A 25,474-nucleotide genomic window follows, 5' to 3' on the forward strand; every position below is an offset into this window, starting at 1 on the left:
AAGGCTGTAAGTACCTGTGCCTCCCGGGCTCAATCCCAAAAGTAAAAATGGGGAACAGGAGCAAAAAAATGTTGAGAGCACTGTGAGAACCTGAGGAACTTTCTCCATCCTTAAGATGGTAGCCCTTCAAATGGAGTTGCCTTGAAGGGAGCTAGCTGCCTTGATGCTCATCAGCACATGCAAGGCCATCAGTAAAATCCTCAGGACCCACCATGGGGTCCCAGGACAACTTTACCCAAACAGGGATAGGTCAGAACAATCTGCATATGTTTGCCTCTCTGGGAAGAGCTTTTGAAGGACTCAGAAGGTTTTGATATAAAATAGTGTGTGACCAAAAGAGAAAAAACATGGTTTACATCAAGTTTGTTTCTCATTCCAGTAAACCATTTGAAATAAAGGAGGCAAAGTTTTTCCAGAGATGGCTTCTATGATTCAGAATAATTGGGTCCAGTTTAATTTGGTACACAATGGAGTTAAAGAGCTACATGGCTGCAAAACTGTGTTTTGCAGTTCCCAGCATCACCAATTAGCTCTATGACATAAAGGTTAATGAGATAAAACATCTATAAATCAAGTTGATGGCTGATTCAAGAAGAAAGCCCCCAACTCCTGCTACACTGTGATAACGCCATAATTTCACTCTTTCAGGCTATTTATTTGATTAAATTTGATTATGTGTGAAGATATACAAATGTATAATTATAAAATTCATACTTAAATTATAAACTACCTTGCCAAAGCTCCTTTCTAAATTCAGTTACTCAATACCCATTAGAAAATAAATCAACTGTTACCAGCATTAATCATATTGGAATTAACTAATTTGATGAGAAGTTTTGTAGTGACCCCCAAAGAGCTAAAGTCTGTTATATTCAAAAACTATGTTCCTTAAAATATGGAAATAAAATAAGCTCCTAGAAAATAAAGTTGTGGATTTTATTGACTGAAGTTATAGGGGAATTTGGAATTTAGAGAACATTTTGGGGAATCCTTTTATAATTTGAAGGATTCTATCTCACTTAAATCCTTTATTTGCATAGGTAAGTTTTCCAGATGCTTCTGAGAAGAAGAAAAAAACAGCTCAGAGTCAGGGGAACCAGATTAACATCTCAACCGCTTAACAGCTCTGTGTCCTTAAGCAAAGTTACTTAAGTATCTGTGCCTCAATTTCTGTACCTGTAAAAAGGGATGATAATAGACTCCAACTCCTAGGATTTGAGGATAATATGTGAGAATTCATGTATATTGCTCAGCACAATGTCTGGCACATTATAAATGCAAAGTAAATTATGATGATTATGAGTCACATAAGGCCTAAATGTACTTAGACTATACTTCTTGAGCCTAGTGAGCAGAATGTGCAGCCTTGAAGCATGAGTTTAGTAAGACAATGTTCTTTTATTTTCATTTATCATGAAACTATAGTTACTCATTATCAAGCTAGTTTGAGCGTAATATTTAGTAATTTTTCCTTCTGTCAAGGACTTGATAAAGGATTTGATGCACCTTGTTTTTTTTCCCCTTGCAGACTTTGTTTTAATTTTAAAGATTAAAAGATGGGGATCCCTGGGTGGTGCAGCGGTTTAGCGCCTGCCTTTGGCTCAGGGCCGATCCTGGAGACCTGGGATTGAATCCCACGTCGGGCTCCCGGTGCATGGAGCCTGCTTCTCCCTCTGCCTGTGTCTCTGCCTCTCTCTCTCTCTCTCTCTCTCTCTCTGTGGCTATCGTAAATAAATAAAAATTTAAAAAAAATTAAAGATTAAAAGAGTTATATTGTGTCCAAGGCATGCAGATCCCTGGGAGATAGGCAAGTAGCTCAGAGTCTCATTTATTTGATACATAGGGTCTTGAATAGAAATGGCATTGCCTAGGCCTATTTTGATACTTTGGCTACATAGGAATTTTCCAGATCTTCTGACACTCTCTCATCCTTCTGACTGACCCTACTTTCTCAGAAGAGCAATGGGAGCACATACTCAGAACAACTATCTCACTTCCGGATGCCCCCACTAGGCAGGTGCATGTGTGTGTGCGTGTGTGCATGTGTGTGTGTGTGTGTGTGTGTGTGTGTACTAGCAGGCAAGGATGTTCTCTGCAGGTTAGAACACCACAAGTGAATGGATGTGAAGAGACTCTAACCAATAGTATCAACTATTGGCTCTGACACCAGAGAGTAAACTCCATTCCAAGAGAGAGTCAAGGTTGAAGAAGGAGCCTCGGTGTCCATCGAAATATGAATGTATAAAGAAGCTGTGGTCTATGTATACACTGGAATATTACTCAGCCATTAGAAACGACGAATACCCACCATCTGCTTCAATGTGGATGGAACTGGAGGGTATTATGCTGAGTGAAGTAAGTCAGTCGGAGAAGGACAAACATTATATGGTCTCATTCATTTGGGGAATATTAAAATAGTGAAAGGGAATAAAGGGGAAAGGAGAGAAAATGGATGGGAAAAATCAGAGAGGGAGACAGAACATGAGAGACTCCTAACTCTGGGAAACGAACAAGGTGTAGTGGAAAGGGAGGTGGGCAGGGGGATGGGGTGACTGGGTGATGGGCACTGAGAGGGGCACTTGGCGGGATGAGCACTGGGTGTTATGCTAAATGTTGGCAAATCAAACTCCAAAAAAATATATATAGGAAGGAAGGAAGGAAGGAAGGAAGGAAGGAAGGAAGGAAGGAAGGAAGGAAGGAAGGAAGGAAGGGAAGGAAGGGAGAAACTCTGCAGTTGCAGCCTAGGTGGGCCGGCCCAGCTGACCTTTGCTCTGTCTTCGAAGAACCACACAGGCTTGCACCTGTCTTCTATTGCATCAGCTTCTGCCCATCTGCCCTTCCCCTCCCCGCCCTGGGAAGTGGTAAGGAGGGTGAAGTAACAGTCTATGAGGCAAGCACTCAGGCAGGGGGAAATCTGGGGGAGGCTGGCTCATTCCTTCCAGCCAGGTCCCACCCAACAGGCGCTCCTTAAACTTTAGTCCATGAAAGGCAAGTGCTCAACTGGCCCAGAGTCCTCCCCACTGTCCTGACACTGCATGTGCTCCCTTCCAGCTCCACTTGGGCATGGGTGGGGTCATGGGCAGGACCTCAGATCGGAGCCTTCTGTTTTAGGCAGGTTGGGCTCCAGGATTTCAGAATGTTAGAGCAGGAGAACCTGAGAGGGCATCTGAATCAACATTTTCCTTTGACAGATGATAAAAGTGAGGCCCAGGGAAGTAACATAATTTGCAGGGGGAAGGGTGGAGTGGGTGGAAGGGGGCCCACACAGCTAGATTGCACCAGCTTATTCCGACTCTGGCCCACACCTCCTTGCTCTAGCACCACTTCAGGAACAGCTAAAGAACCACGGTGTTCCGACTTGGCCAACCTGCGGATGGAAGACAGCACCAGAAATGAATGTTCAGAAGTCACATAAGCTGGCAAGTAGGATGCTTAGAAGATTCTAAAGAGTGAAGCTGACACACCTTCTGAACATATGCAGAAGAGGAGGAGAGGGAGATCTCACAGGAGAACAGGCCAACATCAGGCTGAGTTGGGGCAGGAACAGATTGTGATAGAGAGGAGGGACCCATTCTGAAGCAGTCCCAGTGAGATGACACTATGCCTGGATCTGCCCAGGCCCTCAAGCCCCCTGGATCCTGGGAGGTGCCAGGACCACTGAGGCAGACTGGCAGTTTCCAGATTGCACTTCAACTATCAGGGCCCCTTTGACAGGGCTCAGAATGGAGTGGAAGGGAGTAGCCATCCACAGAAAGTGTTCACACGGGACTCCAGGGAATTGAGTGGAAATCAGCCACTACTGACGAGGTGTGCTGATTTAAAGGGTACATTAGAACTGCACACAAATTCACACACGTTCTTTAAAAAAAAAAAAACACTTAGGCACAATTAACATATAAAAACCAAAAATACTTCATGTATACTTGGTGAGTTTGGAGAATATACGTATTCTTTACTAACCTGCATGATTCCACTGATGCCCAATCTAGGAGGGATCCAGCTTCACTGAGCTACCTGCAGCCGAGGAGTACAGCCTCAGTAAGCTCCTGTCCTTTCTGGGGCCCTGTTTAATAATCACCTTCTTTGGCTTTTAACCTAAGGACTTGGCAACACCTGACATCCTGCATTTTAAGCTTTTCCTGGACTCTGGAAAACTCACACTGAAAGTCTGAGTGTGATACTGACACTCAGGCCATTTATCTGGCACATGTGATTATGCCAAAGGTGACATACTATTTGGCTGGTTTTTAAAATTGCCCACCTTCTCATAGCCCCCCAGACTTGAGAGTTCAATCATGCACTCTTGCTGACTACCCACCTCTCTGATTCAGGGTTCTACTTTTACAGTACAATTACTTGTCTCAAATTTTCATAATCATCTCAAAGGGGCAAGAAACAATCTTCCTTTTTTCATCCTGATGTATAAAGGTTTTCCAGTTGCCAGTAAATACTGGGCCCCACCAGGTACCATGTGGTACCTATGGGCCCAGCCCATCCACTATGGGGGGGCTCCAGGGAAGGCCCTCAGGTCCATAGGAAACCAGGAAGATAGGGCTTCAGCGTGACCATAGGACTCCACCTTGGGCCATCGAGTCCCTGGCACACCTAGTAAGTCACCCTGACACATCATACCTCACCTTCCTCAAAAAAGTTGGATAAGTGAGAGCCTATGAGTTGGGCAGCCCCATGAAAAGGGGTAGGAAATGTACACAGGCTCACTAGCGGAACAGGGAGATGGTCCTGTGAGCAAGAGGGTATGGGAGAGTCACAGTGGGGAAGCAGGTAACAGGAGAGGGATCAGCGAGGGGGGAAGGCCCATGTGGAGGAGCCTCAGTGGAAGGGCTCCAAACCAATACCATCAGACAGTTTTCTATTTTTTCGCCTAATGAAGTTTCATGAGTCGACTCAAATGTTTGCTCTGAACTTTCTGCCCCTAAGGAGGAGAAGGTAGCTAGTCCAAGCATTTGGAATTTGGGGCTGTTGATTTCCAAGTATGGGAAAAATCCATTAAAAATGAGCACTCATACTCTGTCTTCGTTCCATTCCTAACATAGACAACATATTATTCCAAAGAAGGAGAGCTGAATAACAGAACATAAAGAACATAAATTTGAGATCAGCTAGTCAACATCCTCATTTTACAGATGAGAAAACTGAGACCCAGAGAAGTGCTCAGAATCACTCAACTAATAATTGCAGAGCTGGTGGGATTAGAACTCTGTCTCCTAACTCAGTCCTTGCCTTTTCTTCCCTTCTACCCTGACTGCTACTTGCCCTATCCCAGCTGCCGCGACTGCTTTGAGGTGAAAGTTTGCCTTGGAGCGCCCTCCTCTGGCTCCAGCTCTGGGCTGCTGGCACAGTTGTAGTGTAGGCCAGGGTTCTTGAACTTGAAGAATGTAACAGAATCACCTGCAGGGCTGGTGAAAACAGACTGCTGGGCCCATCGCAGGAGTTTCTGATTCAGTAGGTCTAGGGCAGGGCCCAATAATTTGCATTTGCAACAAGATCCAAGATGATGCTGCTCTGATTCAAAGACCATTTACTGAGAATCTCTGGTATAGGCAGAGGTCTTGTGGATCTTGCAGCCAGAATACCAGGGTTTAAGTCCCAGCTTTGCTCTGTAGGTACTCTAACCTTGAACACAATGTTAATCACCTGACATCTCAGTCTCTTCATCTTATGATGGTAACTATAATAATCACCCAGAGAGTTAATGTATAAAATAAAATCAGATGTAAAATTACCTGAGGATTGCTGTACTGATGCTGTGTGAATATTCAGATTCACAAATATATTACCTTTGTCTGGAGAGATGGCACTATGGGCCAGGGAGACCCATGGTGACAGAAGTGTTCTCTTAATGCCACTCAAAAATACCACAAATCCAGCAGAAACGGTATTGGGTGTTCATTCTTACACAGATATTGCCTGAGGAATTATTGGGGCCCTGCACTGGATTTACAAAGGTGAATGACATAGTCTTTGCCCTGAAGGAGCGACTAGAGTAAGATAAACATGCAAATCCTAATAAGTACTTACTGGGTGATGAGCCAGGAAAGGGAACCCTATGCCTTGGAGCACAGAGCAACCAATTCTGTCTGGGGAGTCAAGCAAGCTTTGAAGAGGCCTCTGACTTTTGAACAGGGTCTTGAGGAATGAGTAGGAGTTCAAAGAGAAGTGGCAGGGGGGGGCACTCCAGACAGAGGAAATAGTATATGCAAAGTAGTCACAGAGATGTGAAAATGCATAACATTTTCAGGGGAATAACTGTAGTTCCATGTAACTAGAGCCCAGCGGGTCTGAGGAGAGATAGCAGAAGTTGGGATTGGCAAGGAAAGCTGGGGCAAGATTCTGCAGAGTCCTGGATGCCATGCTAAGAAGTTTAGACCCAATCAGGGGTCTGGTGGGAAGCCACTAGAAGACACCCACCTTCTCCTTGGAGGATTCTCTGGCGAAAAAAATCCCTAATGTATCCCCAAGATGAAAATTTATGGGCCAAGGTATTTTGCCACCCTCTGCGCCCCCAGTGCCTCTGAGCTTCCCCTGCCAGGAAGCCAAGCCCAGAAATGCCTCCTGAACTGGGTGGGGGCCCTTGAGAACAAACTCCCCTGGAAGGCACGGAGCAGAGGAGCAGCCTCTTACCTTCATCAGATAGGATACACTTTCCTAAGATTTCCTCATACCCTCTCCCCTTGGGTGTGGAGTCACTGGGAGAACAAAAGACTGTTATCTTAAGCTAAGAAGCCTTGGGAGGGGAGGAGGGCGGTGTAGGCACTCTGGGGTGGGAGGGCTGCACTCTGGCAGCACTGAAGCAAACTGGGAAGAGCCCAGTGGAAACCTACAACTGGGGAACAAGTCCCTTGCCTCACTGACCTCACTGAGCTAAGGAGACTTTTGGAGCAGGAAGAGCCAGGAGAGGTCATCTGTTCCAGGTGCCTCCTTTACATTTAGAGGTCACCAGAGATCCCGGAGTTCCTGGCTAGCTGACACCTTGAGCGCTCCCTCCCCACATCTGACTCCAAGATTTAAAGCCCCAGTCTCGGGAACACTGGTGGTTTCTTTGGCCACTGGCCTGCTGCCCCTCTCCTGGGTCTCTGGCATAGTCCATAGTCCCCAGCCAGCCAAATCCCTGCCCTCTTTCAGAGTCAGACTTGTTTCCAAACAGGCAGACAGCGGAGCATACAGAAAGTGGGCGCTGCTGTTTCTGGAAGCAGCAATGGCAAGAAAAGGGGCCAAACAGCTATTGGAAACTGCATGGGCTGGGGTTTATACCAGTTCCTCTGTCTCCTGCGGAGGGGGAAGCAGATTGCTCTGGTGGGAATAATCCCTTTTGTTTTCAGGAAAATATTTTAATAGGTCTTTGGGTTACGCAAGGATAAAATTTCAATCTATTCTAGAAAAGAGACAAAGCAATTCGGTATGATGTGAAGTTAGGGGCCCTGCATCTTAATTGTAGAAGGTATTTTCCTATCTCTTTAGGGTTTAGGGGGAGTTTTGTTAAATGCTGCAGCCTGGCTTTAGCTGTGCCTTGGGGAGTTGTGGGAGGGGCCCCTTTGGGCTGTGGAAAAGAGGACTGAGGTCCTAGCCAGCTGGGAGGGCCTCCTTGTCAGTGTGGGATTCCCAGGAGGACTCACAAACCCTAGAGGAGGAAAGCCAGGGAAGGGTTGAGCCAGGCCCCGGGCTGTTCCTTTTCTGTTAGGGGGTTGTGATCTGTTCCTCTCTCTGGTGGGGCTACTGAGACCATCAAAGCCAGTGACAAGCCCACTGAGCTCTTTCCGAAAAGACCACAAAGTCATGTAAAACTGGCACATCTACCCCTAAACCCCCTGCCACAGCCCACCCAGAGTGGAGTGAGAACCCCTCTGGGAGAGCAGGGTCTCCCCACCTTTCAACTTTGTTCTGTTAGTAGCCTCAAGGTCTGCTGGGATATGGACAAACCAGTAGAACCTTTTAGTTGCTAAATGTTTAGTTGCTAAAATTTAGTTGACAATTTTCTTTTTTCTCAATACTTTAGTTTGATAAGGTAAAATATTCAATTTTGAAAAAGTTGTTCTAGGAAATTCGATCATCATGGGATCAAGCATGCATGTCCTGCCAGCCATAGGGAATTGGGTTTAAGGCAGTAACCAAAGAAAGGAATAAATGGGTATTTGCACTTCTGTCTTACATTAGTGTAAAAATTACATTTATCTATTATTTATATAATAATATACTACAAAGATAGTAAATATATTACTATGTATTTATATTATTTTATAACATAAATATATTATAATTAAAAACAGTAATTTATAACAGAAAAATTCATGTTAATATAAATGTAATATACTACTTTATAGAAAATATAAATAATACGTAAATGGTAAAAGCCATATTAACAATAATTGCGCCTCGGATAAACTTCATTGGTTACGATACTACCATTGCACAAAGCGAATGCTAAAAGCCATAAATATTGGGATGCCTGGGTGGATTAGCTCAGGGTGTGATCCCGGAGTACCAGGATCAAGTCCCACATCAGGCTCCCTGCATGGAGCCTGCTTCTCCCTCTGCCTGTATCTCTGCCTCTCTCTCTCCGTGTCTCTCATTAATAAATAATTAAATTATTTTTAAAAATAAATACATAAATATTACCAGTTATCCCACCACCAAAAATTAATCGATGTTAACATTTTGGAATATTCCTTCAGAGCTTCCTCTATGCATATAGAGGAAAAGCAAACAAACAAATAACTAGATATACTGAACACCCACTGATACTTATTTTACAATCCAAAGAAAAAGAGAACATGCTTCTTTTTCAATATTTCTAGTAATAATCCCAGGGCCAATTCTCATTGGCCCAGCTCGTGTCATGTGTCTATCCCTGAATCTAGACCCCACAAAAGCCAATTTCACATATAAGATAGTTTAAGTGAGTATGCTTCTTTGAGTTGTTATAATTAATGGATAAGTGAGACCATGAATTGGAAGTTTTTTGCACATGCAATTATGAAGTCATTGATTATAAACATTATTAATTTTTTTTTAATTTTTATTTATTTATGATAGTCACACGGAGAGAGGGAGACAGAGGCAGAGACACAGGCAGAGGGAGAAGCAGGCTCCATGCACCGGGAGCCCGATGTGGGATTCGATCCCGGGTCTCCAGGATCGTGCCCTGGGCCAAAGGCAAGCGCCAAACCACTGCGCCACCCGGGGATCCCATAAACATTATTATTAATATTACAATCCTTTCCCCACCATTCTTCTTCCTTTCTTCTCCTTGCTTTATCTGTTCTTCTGCTTTCTCCTCATCCTACTAAGTCCCATCACATCTGGGTTAACTAGGCTGTGGTGGACTGGTGAGGAGACCAAGTACTATTTATAGCAGTGTTTCCTTGGGCAATGTGGTATGTGGTAATATGGGAACACACCATTAAACAGATACTTTCATCTCTCACTGCAGCCAAAGTGGCTTCTGAGAACTTTGTCTAGACAAAGACAAATCTAGACAAGAGAGTCAGTTCAGCATCTGGGGATGATTGAAAGTGACTGAAGGAGAGGTAACTGAATTAATAGAGTAAGTAAAACTAAGACTCAGAAAGGCCTGGAGAGGGAACTGATGGGGATGATGAAGCAGGTTCTACCCGTACAGCCCAGAGAGATGGGGAACTCAGAGGCAGAGGATTTTGCAAAAGTGGGTTTGAAGCATGGGCTAAACACTAGGGAATTGGTTGGAAAAGATATGTGGAGAAAATGACAACTCTAAATCCCCTCTTAATCCCATACAGTCAGACAATTATGTCCCTACAAGAGACTAGAGGGTTTTTTTCTCTAGAGAAATTGAAACAGAGAATCTCCAAGTTCAGTGATTCCAGCAACAGTAGAAATGCAGCTGCCTGGCTGTAAACAGGGAAATCGAGTGTAAGTTCACTGGTTAATATTGGGACCCTCTGCCAGACTTCTTCCGTTACCCCATACCCAGAAAGAGAATGACAGGTATATGTCCCCTGGGTAGAAGACTGGAGGATTCTTCACTGGAAAATATTTACTAGCTCCAGAGAGAAATCCCCTAAGTAATGACTTTTCTCTCAATGAAATGATCTCCCAGTGAAATGGCCTAAGAGTGAAGCCTGCCAGTCAAATAAATCCCTCTTGCATCTCCACATTGATGCCTCTGTGTTTTAAAGAACTGTATAGCCCAGGATCACCACAAATTTGCAGGAAACAACCCACATGAAAGAAAGAGACCAAAGCAAAACAAACATTAAAAACATAAAATGAACTCAGAGGAAACAGATGAAGAGAAGAAAATATTTTTTATATATCCCTTTAATTAATGGCCTCAGATCTAAAAGAAGATGCACTTCCATGCAAAAAGAATTGGGTAGTTTGAAAAAGGAATCATCAGAGGATGAGCAAAAACAATTTGAAATTTAAAATGTGATAGATAAATTAAAAGATTCAATAAAAGGGCAGAAAAATAAAGTTGAAGAAATCTCCCAGAAAGTGGAATAAAAACATCAGTGAAAATTAGTTTTGGAGAAAAGAGTTTTAGAGGATTATTTAAGGTGTTCTGACATCAGTATTCAGTTTCAGAAAACAAAATATAGGAAATTATTATTATTTTTTTATAGTAATAATGTAAGAAAATTTCCTGGAAGTAAAAGACAGAAATCTCCAAATTAAAGGTATCCTCTAAATGTTTAGGAGAACGGAGGAAAAATACCAAGGCAATAATTTTAAATTTCAGAATGCCAGGATAAAAGACATAACCTAATAGCTTCTAGAGAGAAAAATCATGTTGCGTATGAAGGTGTAAGAAGCTGTGGAATCAGACATCTCAACAGCAGTGCAGGATGCTGGAGGACAGTAGTGTTGGGCACCCTAAGTTCTGAGTGAAAATCATTTTTATCCTATACTTCTATACTTATCCAAATAAAGGACAAGTGTGAAATAAAGATATTTTCAGATACGTAAGAACTCAAAATTTGTACCTCCCACACACCTTTTCTTAGGAAGATAGTGAAGGATATGATTCAGTGAAATGAAAGACTAAGCCAAGAACTGGGAACAACGGGATGCCAGAAAACAGAGAAACAATCCAAAGGATAAGACTGATAAAAGGAAGTCCTAAGATGACTCCTGAGTCCCAGGTATAAAGAGCAACCCAACCAAATTGAAGCAAGATGACAGAGGGCATAAAAGGGAGACCTCCAGGGGTGGATGACAGGAAAGATAGTCATAGATTATTTGATATATTTGGACATTTGGAAAGAAACATCACTAGATGCTTAACAGATACCTAGAAAACATTCTTTAAATATTAGCAATAGTTATTAAAAAGAAACTAAGCAAAAGAAAAACTATGGCAACTGTTAACTACAAAAAAACCCAAAAAGTTGGAAGGAATATAATTTGTAATATTGTTCAGCAGTAAATAAAATTTACAGTCATAATAAAATAGACATTGACTACCGATTTAATTTTTAAAAATCATATTGTACTTATACAGGAACATGAAAGAAGGGAAAATGTAAGAAAACTAAAACTTTTATTACCATGGAGGAAATCCACAAACAGTACCTGTCATGTTCATGCATGGGAATCAAGGCAAGGCCAAGACCTGATTGATTCAACCAGTAAAGATATAATGGGCCACTTTTAGATTTAGACAATTTATTATTCACATAGACAATGAAAAGAAGAAGCCAAAGGTGTCAGCTGCCTGTGATCCTGGTCCCAGACACTAAAAGGGATGACACTGAAGGAAAAAGGGACAGATGACTGAAATGTGAGTTGTGGGTACCTGTTGCTGAGGGGCCAATTCTAAACTGTGGATAAACAGTTTCATGTTCCGCAACTCTAGTCTGAAGTAGATTTTAGTGATTTGGAATATGGAAGTGAGGAAGTCTCCTAGATCATAGCCAGAAAGATAAAAGATATGGGATTAAAAAAAATAAAAGGGATTGCCTGGGTGGCTCAGTGGTTGGGCATCTGCCTTTGGCTCAGGGCATAATCCCTGAGATCTGGGATCAAGTCCTGCATCGGGTTCTTTGCATGGAGCCTGCTTCTCCCTCGGCCTTTGTCTCTGCCTTGTTCTCTTTCTGTGTCTTTCATGAATAAATAAATAAAATCTTTAAAAAAAGAAAAGACGAGGCAAGATTCCTATAATGAGAATTCTGGGATAGAAATTTTTTCTTAAATGGCAGGGAAAAAAAGCCAAAATATATCATTAATCTCAATAAATATAGATTTAATATATTAATTACAAATTAATACTTCCAGTTAGATCTCTGAATCAAAATGCAGCTAGATACTGTATAAGAGAAGAATAAGCCTTGAAGCAATGATATAAAACAGATGAAAATAAAGGGATGGCAAAAGATAAACCAAGCAAATATTAACCAATAAAAAGCTGGTTTTAATTCAATATTATTGTCAAATAAAATGGATTTTTAGCTTTCTTTTCTTTAGTTTTTTTCTTCTGTGTGGTACGTTTATTACTCCAGCAAAGCAGATACAGAAATTGCTACATGGAATTGAGATGCTGCCATACCAAAGGAAAAAGGGAAAGGAAAAAGAAAACATTACAATATGTGGTATTGGCTTTGGAGTTGGGTAAAGGGTAGTGAGGAAAATTTTACTGGAAGCCGAAAAAAATGGTGGCCTACGTGTCGCGGTGGTGCAACATTTGAAAAGCTGTCATTTGTGATCATTTGGAAGGTTTAGGTACCTAATGAACTTGTAGATTCAAGTGAAGAGGCTGTGAAACAGGATGTTTAGTAGTGTATCTTGATTATTACTACAGGCATTTGACAATGTTCCACAAGACAGAAAAAGGTTTAGAAGATGATTAGCTGGTTTTCAAGAAGGGATGAAAGATTAACAGGGAATCCAGAATTTGGGAACTTGGAGGGTTGAAAGATCAGCAGAAATAAAGCAGCAAAATCCTGCATGCAACAAAGTCAATTAAGACACAGCTTTTGGGGATCCCTGGGTGGCACAACGGTTTAGCGCCTGCCTTTGGCCCAGGGCGCCATCCTGGAGACCCGGGATTGAATCCCACATTGGGCTCCCGGTGCATGGAGCCTGCTTCTCCCTCTGCCTGTGTCTCTGCCTCTCTCTCTCTCTGTGACTATCATAAATTAAAAAAAAAAAAAAAAAAGACACAGCTTTTGGGCAAAGATTTTTGTTAAAACTGCTAAGTAGAACTAGATGAAGAGCCAATGAGAACAGGCAGTGGACCCAGCTCCCAACCATGCTTCCCCCATGAGAGGCTGCTTCCTTAAGGGAGGCACAGAAGAGCTCCAGTTGTCATAGGGGTCACCTACAGATCTGATGCCACCACTCCAGGAGTGTGTCTTTGGACCCATCCTCCTGCCGCCGCCTCCTCCTCCTCCTCCTCCTTCTTCTTCTTCTTCTTTTCTTCTTCTTCTTCTTCTTCTTCTTCTTCTTCTTTTTAAGATTCTATTTATTTACTCAGGAGAGACACACACACACAGAGAGAGAGAGGCAGAGACACAGGCAGAGGGAGAAGCAGGCTCCATGAAGGGAGCCCGACATGGGATTCGATCCCAGGTCTCCAGGATCAGGCCCTGGGCTGAAGGCAGCGCTAAACCACTGAGCCATCCAGGCTGCCCCATCCTCCTGCCTTCTAAGACTCCCCAGGATTTCAATCTGAGCTCAAGGCCACATCTGGGCTCAAGAGGCCAAGACAAGAGGATGAGGAAGGTGGAGACCCCAGCACACCAGTTAATGGTCTGCTCTGCCTATTTTGCTTCCTGTTCTACAGTGCCAGACTTCATGGCCCTGTATCAGGACTGGAAGCAATACTGGTAATTAATGCAGACCTGTAGAGAGCACATGCGTGAACACAGGCAAGGCAGTGGGAGAAACTTCAGAGACCCAAACCACCTATTCATATAGGAAGTCTGCATAAACCAGCACCCAGAGAGGTGAGTGGGTGATGAAATCCTAATATGGAAGGTAGGCCAGGAGGGATCAAACTTGGAGATAGTCTTTGGGCCAACAGCCATGGGTTTGGACATGACCATTGAGAAGAGCTGCATGTTTTCTCTGTCACCTCCCAGCCATCCCCACCCATCTTGTTCCACCAATATTGCCATGCAAAACAAAGAGTTGGGTTAAGGGGTGCTCCCCCACCTCACTGAGTACTGAAGTAACTACAAGGGCATTTTAATTTTAAAAGTAAATTCACAGTCTAAGGGTAAAACTGGTTACCCGAATAAGTTTTCATTTATCAGTTCAATGGCATGTTTTTCCTTAGACCCTCCCATGGGCCATCATAGCACACTGGAAACATGTGATAAATACCATGACCTCTCCCCTTGAGCCATTTAGAGTTAGAAAAGATAAAGCAACTAACTTTTTTTTTTTTTTAAGATCTATTTATTTATTCATGATAGACATAGAGAGAGAGAGAGAGAGAGAGAGAGAGAGGCAGAGACACAGGAGGAGGGAGAAGCAGGCTCCATGCCAGGAGCCCGATGCGGGACTCGATCCTGGGACTCCAGGATCACGCCCTGGGCCAAAGGCAGGCACTAAACCGCTGAACCACCCAGGGATCCCCCAGCAAATAACTTATTTGAAGGAAAAGGTTAAAAAAACAAACAAACCCACAAGCCAACAATTCTAAAGAGAACAAGGTGGCCCCCAGTAAATCCTTTCAGTTGGACAAAAAAGAGAGTATAAACAGGATTCTATAGAAGCTGATTAATCAAAATACTTGCAGTGAAATCTAGAAAGAGGCAATTCTCCAAAAATTTTATGGGAACAACTATGGACATACAGAGCTCCCTAAAATCAAATAGTTTTTTTTTTTTTTTAAGTTTTTGAGAGAATTGCATTATCAAGAGTCACCAACCTGTACTAAAAGAAATTGACCATTTGAGATGTGAAATGAACTTTGAGCCACCATCCAGCACCTGAGAGTGAGTACCTCCCTAAATTTTGATAATGAGATTTGGAGAATTGTCCACACAGAAAAGCTGACTAACACCTTATAGAAATTTTCTGACACAGCAAGATAGAGAAAATAGTATAATGAGACTCCATTTATCCATTATTCTACTTCAATAATTAGGGAATGTTATTTCAACTATATCCCCACCCACTCCCCTATCTTTTTCTTGGGTTATTTTGAAGCAAATCCAAGATCTCTTATCATATAAACTGTGAATATTTCAGTATGTGTCTCTAACAGCTAAGAGACTCTCTTTAAAAATAACCACAATGTCATTATAACACTTAAATTTTTTTTTGCCTTGAACCTATTTTTTTAAGTTGTGGTAAAAAATACATAACATAAAATTTACCATCTTAACCATTTTTAAGCATACACTTCAGTAGTGTTATGTATATTCACATTGTTATGAAACAGATCTCCAAAACTTTTTCATTTTGCAAAACTGAAACTCTGTACTCATTAAACACCTCCGCTTCCTGCCCCACCCCCATTCCAGTCCCTGGTAACCATGTCTACATTCTGTTTCTATGAATTTGACTACTTTAGATACTTCATACCAGTGGAATCATGCAATATTTGTCGTTTTGAGACTGGCATATTTGACTTAAAGTAATGTCCTCAAGGTTCATCCATGTAGCATGTGACAGGATTTCCTTCCCTTTTAAGGCTGAATAGTTTCATTGTACGTGTATATGATATTTTGTTCATCCATTCATCCATCAATGGACATTTGGGTTGCTTCTGCTTCTTGGTTATAGTATCACATTTAAACATTCTTTACATTAGTTTTTAATATTAAACTGCATTTATTTGATATATCTTTTAAGTCTCATTTAATTTTCAGGGTCCCTCCCTTTTTAGTCTATATGTATATATTAAATATGACATATGAATATATTAAATATTATATATTATTAAATATGTATCTATATCTATCTATCTATCTATCTATCTATCTATATATATATGGAACTGTGTCATTTTTTAATAGAATTTCCCATGGTCTGGATTTTGCTGATTGCCTCTTTGTAGTGTCAAAAGAAAACCACAGGTCCAAGGTGGAGTAACTCGCCCCCAGGACAGCAAACCAAGATTTAATTGCAGTTTCGACCTCTCCAGCAGTGGAATTTTAAACCAATCCATCTGGAATTTTTTGGTCAGCACCAATGAGGTAATCTGTCATATGGTCCCTCTCCTTCCTCCAAAGGAAGGTGAGATAATCCGCAAGATAAGACCCCCAGCCCTTCTCCCTAAAGAAAGGTGACCTTGCCTGAAACAATGCTTTCTTTTCTATTCCTAATAGCTGTTTGCCCCATGCTCCTTTCCTATAAAAACCCTCCATTTTGTATAATTCCTGGAAGCACTCCTCTATTTGCTAAATGGAATGCTGCCTAACTCATGAATCACTTAGTAAAGCTAATTAGATCTTCAAACTTAGGTGAATTTTTGTTTTTTTTTTTTTTTTCAGGTGAATTTTTGTTGATTAACAGTAGCGTTGTTTACATCTTTCTTTATACCCTGTATTTCCAGTGAATTGGTTAATATGTGGCATTTTTATTTGATTCAGGTTCAGCTTTTGGCAAGAATACTTACTAGATTGTGTTGTATACTTCTATCAGGACTCACATTATATCCAGATATCTCTCTCTGTGATTTTTATTGGACATTGATCATGGCCTTTGCTAAATCTATTATTAGTACTTTATGAAATGATATTCTAAATCTCTTACTCCTTTTTTATTTATTAGCAGGAATATTTCATCAGCCTTTTGGTCACCCTGAGATACAGTTCATATAAGAAGGAGGTTAAATGCTTAATTTTTTTCTTTTACCAGTTTTCAGAATTATGAGCTGTTTTCATAGGATCCTCCCAGGGTGACTAATTATTTTTTTGACAATAATATTAACTCAGGCTTTAAGATATTTTCTGTGTTTTAATCCAGTAAAGCTATCATTGCTATTGACACTTAAATTATCCCATCTTTGGCCAACGAGAGCCTCTTCAAGTTGATGCTGTAGTTCTTTTGAGAAGACCCTAATTGTCTTTGACAGTTTCCTTCTATCTGGTTTGGCAAATTTTTCCACACTGTACATTATCCTCCTATAATCAGCCATTTCCTCCAAGGAGCCCTGGTCTTAGTAAAATGTGGTATTTAGAAGTCACAGTCTAGGAATTAGGGTGCTCATTGTTACTGGGTTGGTTATTGTTTCTAGGACTTCTCAGTTGACCTCACTGGGAAATTATTTTAAATTGATTATAAGTCCAGGGATGCCTGGCTGGCTCGGTTGGTAGAACATGTGACTTTTGATCTTGGGGTTGTGAGTTTGAGCCCCATATTGGGTCTTTTAAAAGTAAAATCTTTAAAAAACTAAGTAAATAAGTAAACTGATTATAAGAACATACTTATATTTACAATTCAAATTTTGGATTTTTGCTTAATTTATTAGATTTTTTAAAAAGATTTTTAATTTATTTATTTGAGAGAGAGTGAGAGCCAGAGAGCTCACAGAGGGAGAGGGAGAGGGAGAATCAGACTCACTGCTGAGCAAAGAGCCTGATGCGGGGCCCAATCTCAGGACCCTGAGATCATGACCTGAGTGGAAGGCAAATGCTCAACCAATGGAGCCACCCAGGTACCCCTTGATTTTTATATTTGTGTCTATCTTTTCTCTTACCTGGAAAATCTTGGATGCTAATGATTTTAACATAATTGTTTATTTGCTTCATCTTATGTATATATAGTAGTATCAGAATAATCTTAATAATATTACTAACTATATAGTTAGTATATGATTACCCAAAAAAGTTTAATATTGTTACAAGGCTTTTGGTTATTGTTCCATAGTATGTCTTCTTCTATAGTCATATCCTCAAACTTTGGGGTTTTAAAGTCTCTTGAAACAATTCCCTGAGTTTTGCCCCCAATTTGATACATGGTATCATTTCCTTTTTTTTTTTTTTTCTTTTATTTATTATTCATGATAGTCACAGAGAGAGAGAGAGAGAGAGAGGCAGAGACATAGGCAGAGGGAGAAGCAGGCTCCAAGCACCGGGAGCCTGATGTGGGACTCGATCCCGGGTCTCCAGGATCACGCCCTGGGCCAAAGGCAGGCGCCAAACTGCTGCGCCACCCAGGGATCCCTCATTTCCTTTTTTTAAAATTACTTTTTCTATTTTAATTTAATTGTTTTATAATTATGTAAATATTTATATGGCTCCAAAGTCAGGGCCATAACATCATGTATTCAAAGAAATCTAGCTTTGGGCACTTGGCTGGCTCAGTTGGTAGAACATGCAACTCTTGATCTCAGGGTTTTGAGTTCAAGCCCCACATTGGGTATAGAGGTTACTTAATTTTTTCTTAAAATCTTTAAAATACAAAACAAAAAAACAAAGAAGTCAAGCTTTTATCAGTGATCCCTGTGCTTAGTCTCTCTCCCAGAGAGAACCATTTTAGTTTTTAATTTATTTTTTTAATATTATGGTTTATTCTCCTTTTTAGAATATAGGCAAACACATACAGAGACAAAATTTTTTTTAGATAAACAGTAGCATACTGGAGCAGCCCAGGTGGCTCAGCGGTTTAGCACCGCCTTCAGCCCAGGGCCTGATCCTGGGGACCCGGGATTGAGTCCCATGTTGGGCTCTCTGCATGGAGCCTGCTTCTCCCTCTGCCTGTGTCTCTGCCTCTCTTGTGTCTCTGATGAATAAATAAATAAAATCTTTAAAAACAAAAAACAAAAACCAGTAGCATACAATACATATATCCTCCACTCTACTGTTTCATCTTAACAACATAAGCTACAAATCACTCTAGAGAAGCATATAGAGATGGCACTCATTCTTTTTCATAATTGTATAGTACTCCATCGTGTAGATATAACACAAATGATTCAACTAGTCCTTTACTGATGGGCAAAATAAAATAAAATTTAAGATAAAAAATATTGTAAGGGTCAAAGTGGGACATTTCATACTGATAAAAGGAATGATTCACCGAGAAGACAGAATAACTGGAATTTGAATGTATTTAATGCAGCCTTCAAATAGATAAAGCAAAATCCAAAAGTTACAGAGAGAATTTTACAAATCCATAAAGACATTTTGTTCATTTTTCTCATAAAAAATGGCTAACAATATCTCACCAGGGTCTTAGAATGCTTTGTAGATGCAATTGTTGCATACCTGACCTTCCTACTGCTGTCTTATCTCATCTAATCAATTCTCCATACTGAAGCCAGAATGATTTCTCTAAAACATGCATTGGACCATGCTTAAAATGATTCCATAAGGTGCTAGAAAGCCTTGCTGCTCTGGCCTCATGTTTGTTACCAGCCACCTTTGCCACATTCCCACTCTTACAGGCAGTCACACCAAACTGGTTTGTATCCTTAGTATGGACCATGGTTTCCCTTGCCTTGGGGCTTTTGCACATGTTATTTCCTCTACCTAGAACATGGCTCATCTTTTCCATTCCTCTTCCTTCTCCTCCTCCTCCTCCTCTTTCTTCTTCAATATAATTCTTTCTAATCATTTAGGACTTGGTTCAGGCATCACCTCCTCCAGGGAGCCTTTCTGGCTCTGCCAGACTGGTGCTTCCTTAGATGCCTGACATTGCCTAACATAACGTGTATTCACCTGCTGGCCTTGGGCCTGCCTTTCTCCACTCCGGATTGTGAGTTGAGTTATGCTGATTTCTAACCACTGTACTTGCAGCCTCTAGAACATGCCTAATATATGGAAAGGATCAATGTTTATTAAACAAATGAATAGTAGGGGCTCAGTAGGTGGCTCGTCCAACTCTTGATTTGGGCTCAGGTCATGATCTCATGGTCATGGGATCAATCCCTGTATTGGGCTCCATGTTCAGGGAGAAGTCTGATCCAGGTTCTCTCTCTCTCCTAAACTCTGCCCCTCCTCCATCTTAAAATAAATAAATCTAAAAAATATTAAAAATATAAATATAAATGAATAATGGGCAGAGGTAGGAATTATATTATCTTTGTGTTACTGGGGAAGAACAAAGACTCAAAGATGGGCAAGAAACAAGTCAGAATCAGATGAACGTAAATTCCCTAAAGTTCTGCTCTCTTAGCCAAGGCTCTGGCCTCCAGGTCTCATGGACCCATAATGAGCTGTCTACAATAAACAAAACTAACAATGTCTCTCACATGTAGAAAACAGATGATGTCTGGGAGTTTTACAAGCAAAGCAGTGCAAATGGGAGCTTCTTGGAGTTCCTGATTCTGGAGCATCAGTCATACCTGAGCTGGGTGGCCAAAAACACGTAGGATGGTGAGAGAAGTGCTCCTCACACAAGCCCTTCCCTCCTGGGCTTCTACTCAAAAACTCCACACTTAGTATTTGCTCAGGTGACCCTGGAAAGTTGGAAAGTGTTCTGTGCTCCCCAACCTTTTCTACTATACCCTACAGAGTGAAAGCCAGTTTTCTGGAGCAGAAAGCTCCATCCTGGGGTGGAGGAGGGTGTTGGGAGGAGGGGACAGTGCAGAAGGGCAGGGGGATAACAGATGAGGCTAAATTAATTTTGGAAACCATTAAATCTTTGAAAAGAGAGCATGTTTTCAGCAGGGACAGTGAATCACTGTGATTTGCAGAAACAGGCACAAAGCAATTAGCCATCTGGATGCTGTGGCTTCCAGCCCCCCAACGGAAACTTCAAGTGAGCGGAAGGCTGGTCATTACTCGGCCCAGGCCCAGCTCTCCAGGCCCCATAGATAAGTCTGTGCCTCCAGCCGGCTGGGAGCCCAGAGGCCTGGGACAAAGGGCAAGTTGGCAGGAGTCACAGAAAAATGGGCAGGAAATGCAACACCAGCCACAGGGAGCCAGCACTACTTCCTTCTTCCTGTGAGCTGCTCTTAAAAGGCATCATGACTGAGTGAGCAGTTCATTCACTTGACAAGCATTTGTTAATCACCTACTATCTCGCAGGCCCTGTGCTGCTGGTGCATAAATCATGTCACTTAATCTTCACAACATACACATGAGGAGTTTCATGCTGTGAACAATTGCAAGGGGGCCCATCACATAGTAGCAAGGAGACCTATCTCTTGGTACTTAATGTGAATAGCACTCCCTGGAGTTATAAAGCAGAGTAGCCTTGCCTGGGAGAGATTATTATCTTTTTTAATCAAGGAGGAAATAGGGCACCTGGGTGGCTCAGTTAGTTAAGCATCTGCCTTAGACTTAGGTCATAATCCCAAGGTCCTAGGATCAAGTCCCAAGTTGGGCTCCCTGCTCACAGGGAGCCTGCTTTTCCCTCTGCCTACAGCTCTTCCTGCTTGTGCTCTCTCTCTCTCTCTCTATCTCCCTCCCCCTCCCTGTGTCAAATAAAATCTTTTGATAAAATCAATGAGAAATAAAAGCTAAGAAAGATGAAGTGAATTTGCCCAAGGTAAGTAGCAGAATTGAGAAGGTAACTCAATATTCTGTGCCCTTTCCGTAGATGATCATATTTGCCAGTTCTACCCTGTCTGGCTCATAAAATTATGAGAATGAAATACATATGGATGTGAAATGGTTATATAGAGTGTCATACACAACTGAACTATTCTCATTAGCAGTTACCCTGCCTCCTCTGATGCCCCATGACCCTAAGGTGCTGCCCCTCCATTCATTCCTAGAAACTGCTAGGGTGGACTGGCCAAGCCCATCTAAGAAAAGAGTCAGCCAGCCTTTCCGGGAGGAGAATATACAATGGAAGAGAAAGAGTGCTTTGCTCAAGGAAGCCTCACTGGACTGGACTGTGCTGTGATTTACAGGCTACAGTGGTTCTGGCACTGTTGAGCCATCAGGATGCACCATGTGTGGCCGAAAGGCCAAATGCAGAAAAATGCTGCCAAAGGGAGTCTGTTTCCAGAGAAGAGAGAGAAGCCAGGAAGGGCAACCACCAGACTGACCACAGAGAGGTCAATGCCCCCATGCCAAGGTGCCTGAGGCCTCTCTCCTGTCCATATTTGCTGTGAGACCATTGACCAAGCACTTCCCGCTCCAGGCTCTGGTAAAGCACTGCCTCTCCAGAGGCTCAGCCAAGAGCTGTTTAGCCAAGCTCAGGACTCTGCAGTGGCCTAGGAGGCCCCAGATCTGGGTGGCCAGATTTTCATTTGCCGTCTACATCTGAAGTCCATCCAACTGCTGCTGGGAATACCAGCTCTTTGACCAGGAAGAAAAGGGGTAAGACTCCCAGCTCTGTCTCTCCCTGGCTATGACCTAGGGCCATACGCTATTGACCTCTCTCCTTGCTCTTTTCATGTATAGAATTGGGTTAATGTTCTTCAACGGGAGTTGGGAAGGCCTGAATGAGATCACAGGTGCTCTTGGGGGAACAGGCAGGTGATGGAACTAGTGATGAGAATTCCCACAAAAAGCTTTCCTGACTCAGTCATGGCTGCCATGTGGAACACAGGCTCAGGGCTCCCAGATCTTTTTATTTGTCAGAAAAATCAGAAATCTGTATTTTCATGTGAACTTTTCCAATTTTCTGTGAGGACAGAATAGAGCATGTCTGCAGGATATCTGAGCATCAACTCAGAAAACAATGACGTTCCTACAGGTCTCCTGACACACTGTGTGCTTGAAGTATGGGTTTCCTTCCTCCTCTCCCTGTTTTAGTCCTTTCTTCCTGGCTCCCTAAGGCTCTGCCTTTTCCCTAGTGGTGTCTGTCACCCACATTGTAAACCGAGCTGGGGTTAGTTCAGCCCTGGGGTGGTCTGAACCCAAGGCCGTGGGTGGGGCTGAGGGGGGACAGATGTTCTCAACAGAAGCAGGCCGGTGCAGGCCTGCCACTTGAAAGCCCCACTAAGCCTCTTTCCCAAGAGGGAGAGGGAAGATGAGGAACAGGGATCTTCAACCACAAAATGAATGAATGAATGAACTAAGAACAAATGAAAGAGGGCTGACTCAGGTAGAATTTTGCTTGGCAGCTGTGGGGCAGGACTAAAGATTATGCTCTTCTCAATAATGTTGACAGAACTCTGAGAAGACCTCTTGCAAAGGTTGGTGGGGCCTTTGGCTGGGAGTCCTTGTGGAGCAAGCAGGCTCAGAGCCAAGCGAAGTAAACTGCCTTCCAGCTCCCAATCTCTATCTCGTGCTCTGATTAGAATCAGGCTGCAATCTCCTCCCCCAGGAGCCTTCCAGAGAATCAAGCTGGGGCTGCCGGAAGCAAGAGTGCAGGGCGAGGCTGAGGGGGTGGGGGTGGGTGGGCACTTGCATCAGGGTCCTTCCCAGAAGGGGCAGGTCCTTCCTAGCACTGGGACTGCTGGTCTCCCCCCTCTGCCCTTTCCCGGACGTGCTGGTGTCCCTCACTGCAGTCTTTTTCAGGCTGGGCTCAGACTGGTTAGCCCTCAGGAGCCCTGAGTGCAGCCATGAGGAAGCACATGGTCAGGAGTCATATCCCTCCCTCTCTCAGGTGCTCCTTAGGAAGGCTGAGGGAGAACCCCCCACAAAGCCTCTTTTCTTTCCTGAGGCACTTCCCAGCAGATCCTCCAGGGGAGGAATTTTCCACACAGTTAAGGTCCCTGCGTCCAGGTCTGACTACAAGGGTCAGGTGTGTGCCCAGCCGTGTTTCCTCTCTTCTGCAGCTACACAGCTTGGCCTCAGTGCCTACCAAATGGACAATGGAAACTCATCCACCCAAACCTCAGAAACAACTAAACTGAGGGCTCTTTCCAGAGCAACAGAAAGAGAACAGAGCCAAGGGACTGTTTGGGACTAAAGAAGGCTAAAGAGGATGACCACTAAATGCACTGGGTGACCCTGGACTGCATCCAGATCAGAGGAAAAACTGCCATAAAGGAAGTCATTGGCAAAATTTAAATAGGGACTATATCATAGATGGTAATATTATATTGGTGTTAAATTTCCTAAATTTGATTATTGAAATTTATGATAAAAATGGGGAAAAAAAGTTCTTGGTTTGTTTTCTCCAAAGTATTTGGATAAAAGGACACATCTGCAACCTACTCTCATAAGGTTTAGAAATAATAATTATAGGGGCACCTGGGTCTCACCATTGGTTAAGAGTCAGACTCTCGGTTTCAGCTCCAGTCATGATCTCATGGATCATAGGATGGAATCCTGTGTGGGGTTCTGCACTCAGCACAGAGTCTGCTTGAGTTCCTCTCTCCCTCTCGCTCTGCTCCTCCCCAACCCCTCCCCCTCTGCTCTCTCTCAAATAAATAAATAAATCTTAAAAAACAAAAAGAAATGATAATTATATTATCATTCCTTAAACAGTTAACATATAGTTAGCATATGACCCAGCAATTCCACTCCTAGGTATATGCCCAAGAAAAATGAAAACATGTGTCCATACAAAAACTTGTACACCAATGTTCAGAGCAGTATTATTCCTAATAGTCACAATGTACATGCTGAAATGTCTATCAACTGGCAAATGGATAAATAAAATGTAGTATATATATATATATCTGTATACTGGAATATTATTTGGCTCTAAAAAGGAATGAAGTACTGATACAAACTATAATATAGATGAATCTTGAAGCAATTACACTAGTGAAAGAACCAAGTCACAAAAATGACATATATGATTCTATTTATATGCGATGTCCAGAATAGGCAAATAAATCTATAGAGACAGAGAGTAGATTCATGATTTCTTAGGGCTGGGGTGAGTTGGGGGGAGTTAGCTAAAGGGTACAGAGCTTCTTTTTTGAGGTGATAAAAATGTTCTAAAATTGTGGTGATGGCTGTATATATCTGTGATTACACTAAAAGCCATTGAATCATACAGCTTAAATAGGTGAGTTGTATAGAATGTGAATTATACCTCACTAAAACTGTTATAATAATAATATGTGGGGGCACTTGGCTAGGCTCAACTCTTGATCTCAGTTTTCTCATCTGTAAAATGGTAATTATGCCAATAGTACTTATCAAAGAGAACTGTTGTATTAGAATCAGTACATGTATGGCTCTTAATCTTTGTATATAGCTCTCAGTTTATGTGGTAAATGCTCAATAAATATTAGCTTTATCCATTCAAAAATACTTTACAAATAATTTATTTTTCCTTTTGTATTATTAAGGTAATACATGATCAGTACAGAAATTTTGGAAAATACAGACATGCAAAAAAATAAAAACCACCTGTAACCCCCAAATTCTGTGAAAATCATTGTTAACATTTGGGATTGATCTGGGTGGTGATATATTTAGAGTAAACATAATACAATATTTAGTATACTGTGTATATATTTTTTAAGATTTTATTTATTTATTCATTAGAGATACACACAGAGAGAGACAGGCAGAGACACAGGCAGAGGGAGAAGCAGGCTCCATGCAGGGAGCCCAACATGGGACTCAATCCCGGGACTCCAGGATTATGCCCTGGGCCGAAGGCAGGCGCCAAACCACCGAGCCACCCAGGGATCCCCTGTGCATATTATTTTGTAACATACTTTGTTCACTATACATAACAGACATCTGCTGAGTATTTACCACATATCAATTGCTAGGTT

At 42.0% G+C, this 25,474-nt stretch overlaps 1 protein-coding gene across 1 annotated transcript in view; it reads right to left on the reverse strand.

Moving 5' to 3' along the window:
* Positions 1–1,752: 1,752 nt before the first annotated feature.
* The window catches only part of LOC144324494 (kanadaptin-like), an 81,498-nt gene continuing 57,776 nt past the window's right edge, over positions 1,753–25,474 (reverse strand). The window contains exon 14 of the mRNA XM_077915878.1: positions 1,753–3,367. Within this exon, the coding sequence (XP_077772004.1) occupies positions 3,336–3,367 (32 nt within the window). The 3' untranslated portion in view covers positions 1,753–3,335. The remainder of the gene's footprint in view (positions 3,368–25,474) is intronic.

This window comes from Canis aureus, chromosome 12 (genome assembly GCF_053574225.1).
Source record: "Canis aureus isolate CA01 chromosome 12, VMU_Caureus_v.1.0, whole genome shotgun sequence".
Lineage (NCBI taxonomy): Eukaryota > Metazoa > Chordata > Mammalia > Carnivora > Canidae > Canis > Canis aureus.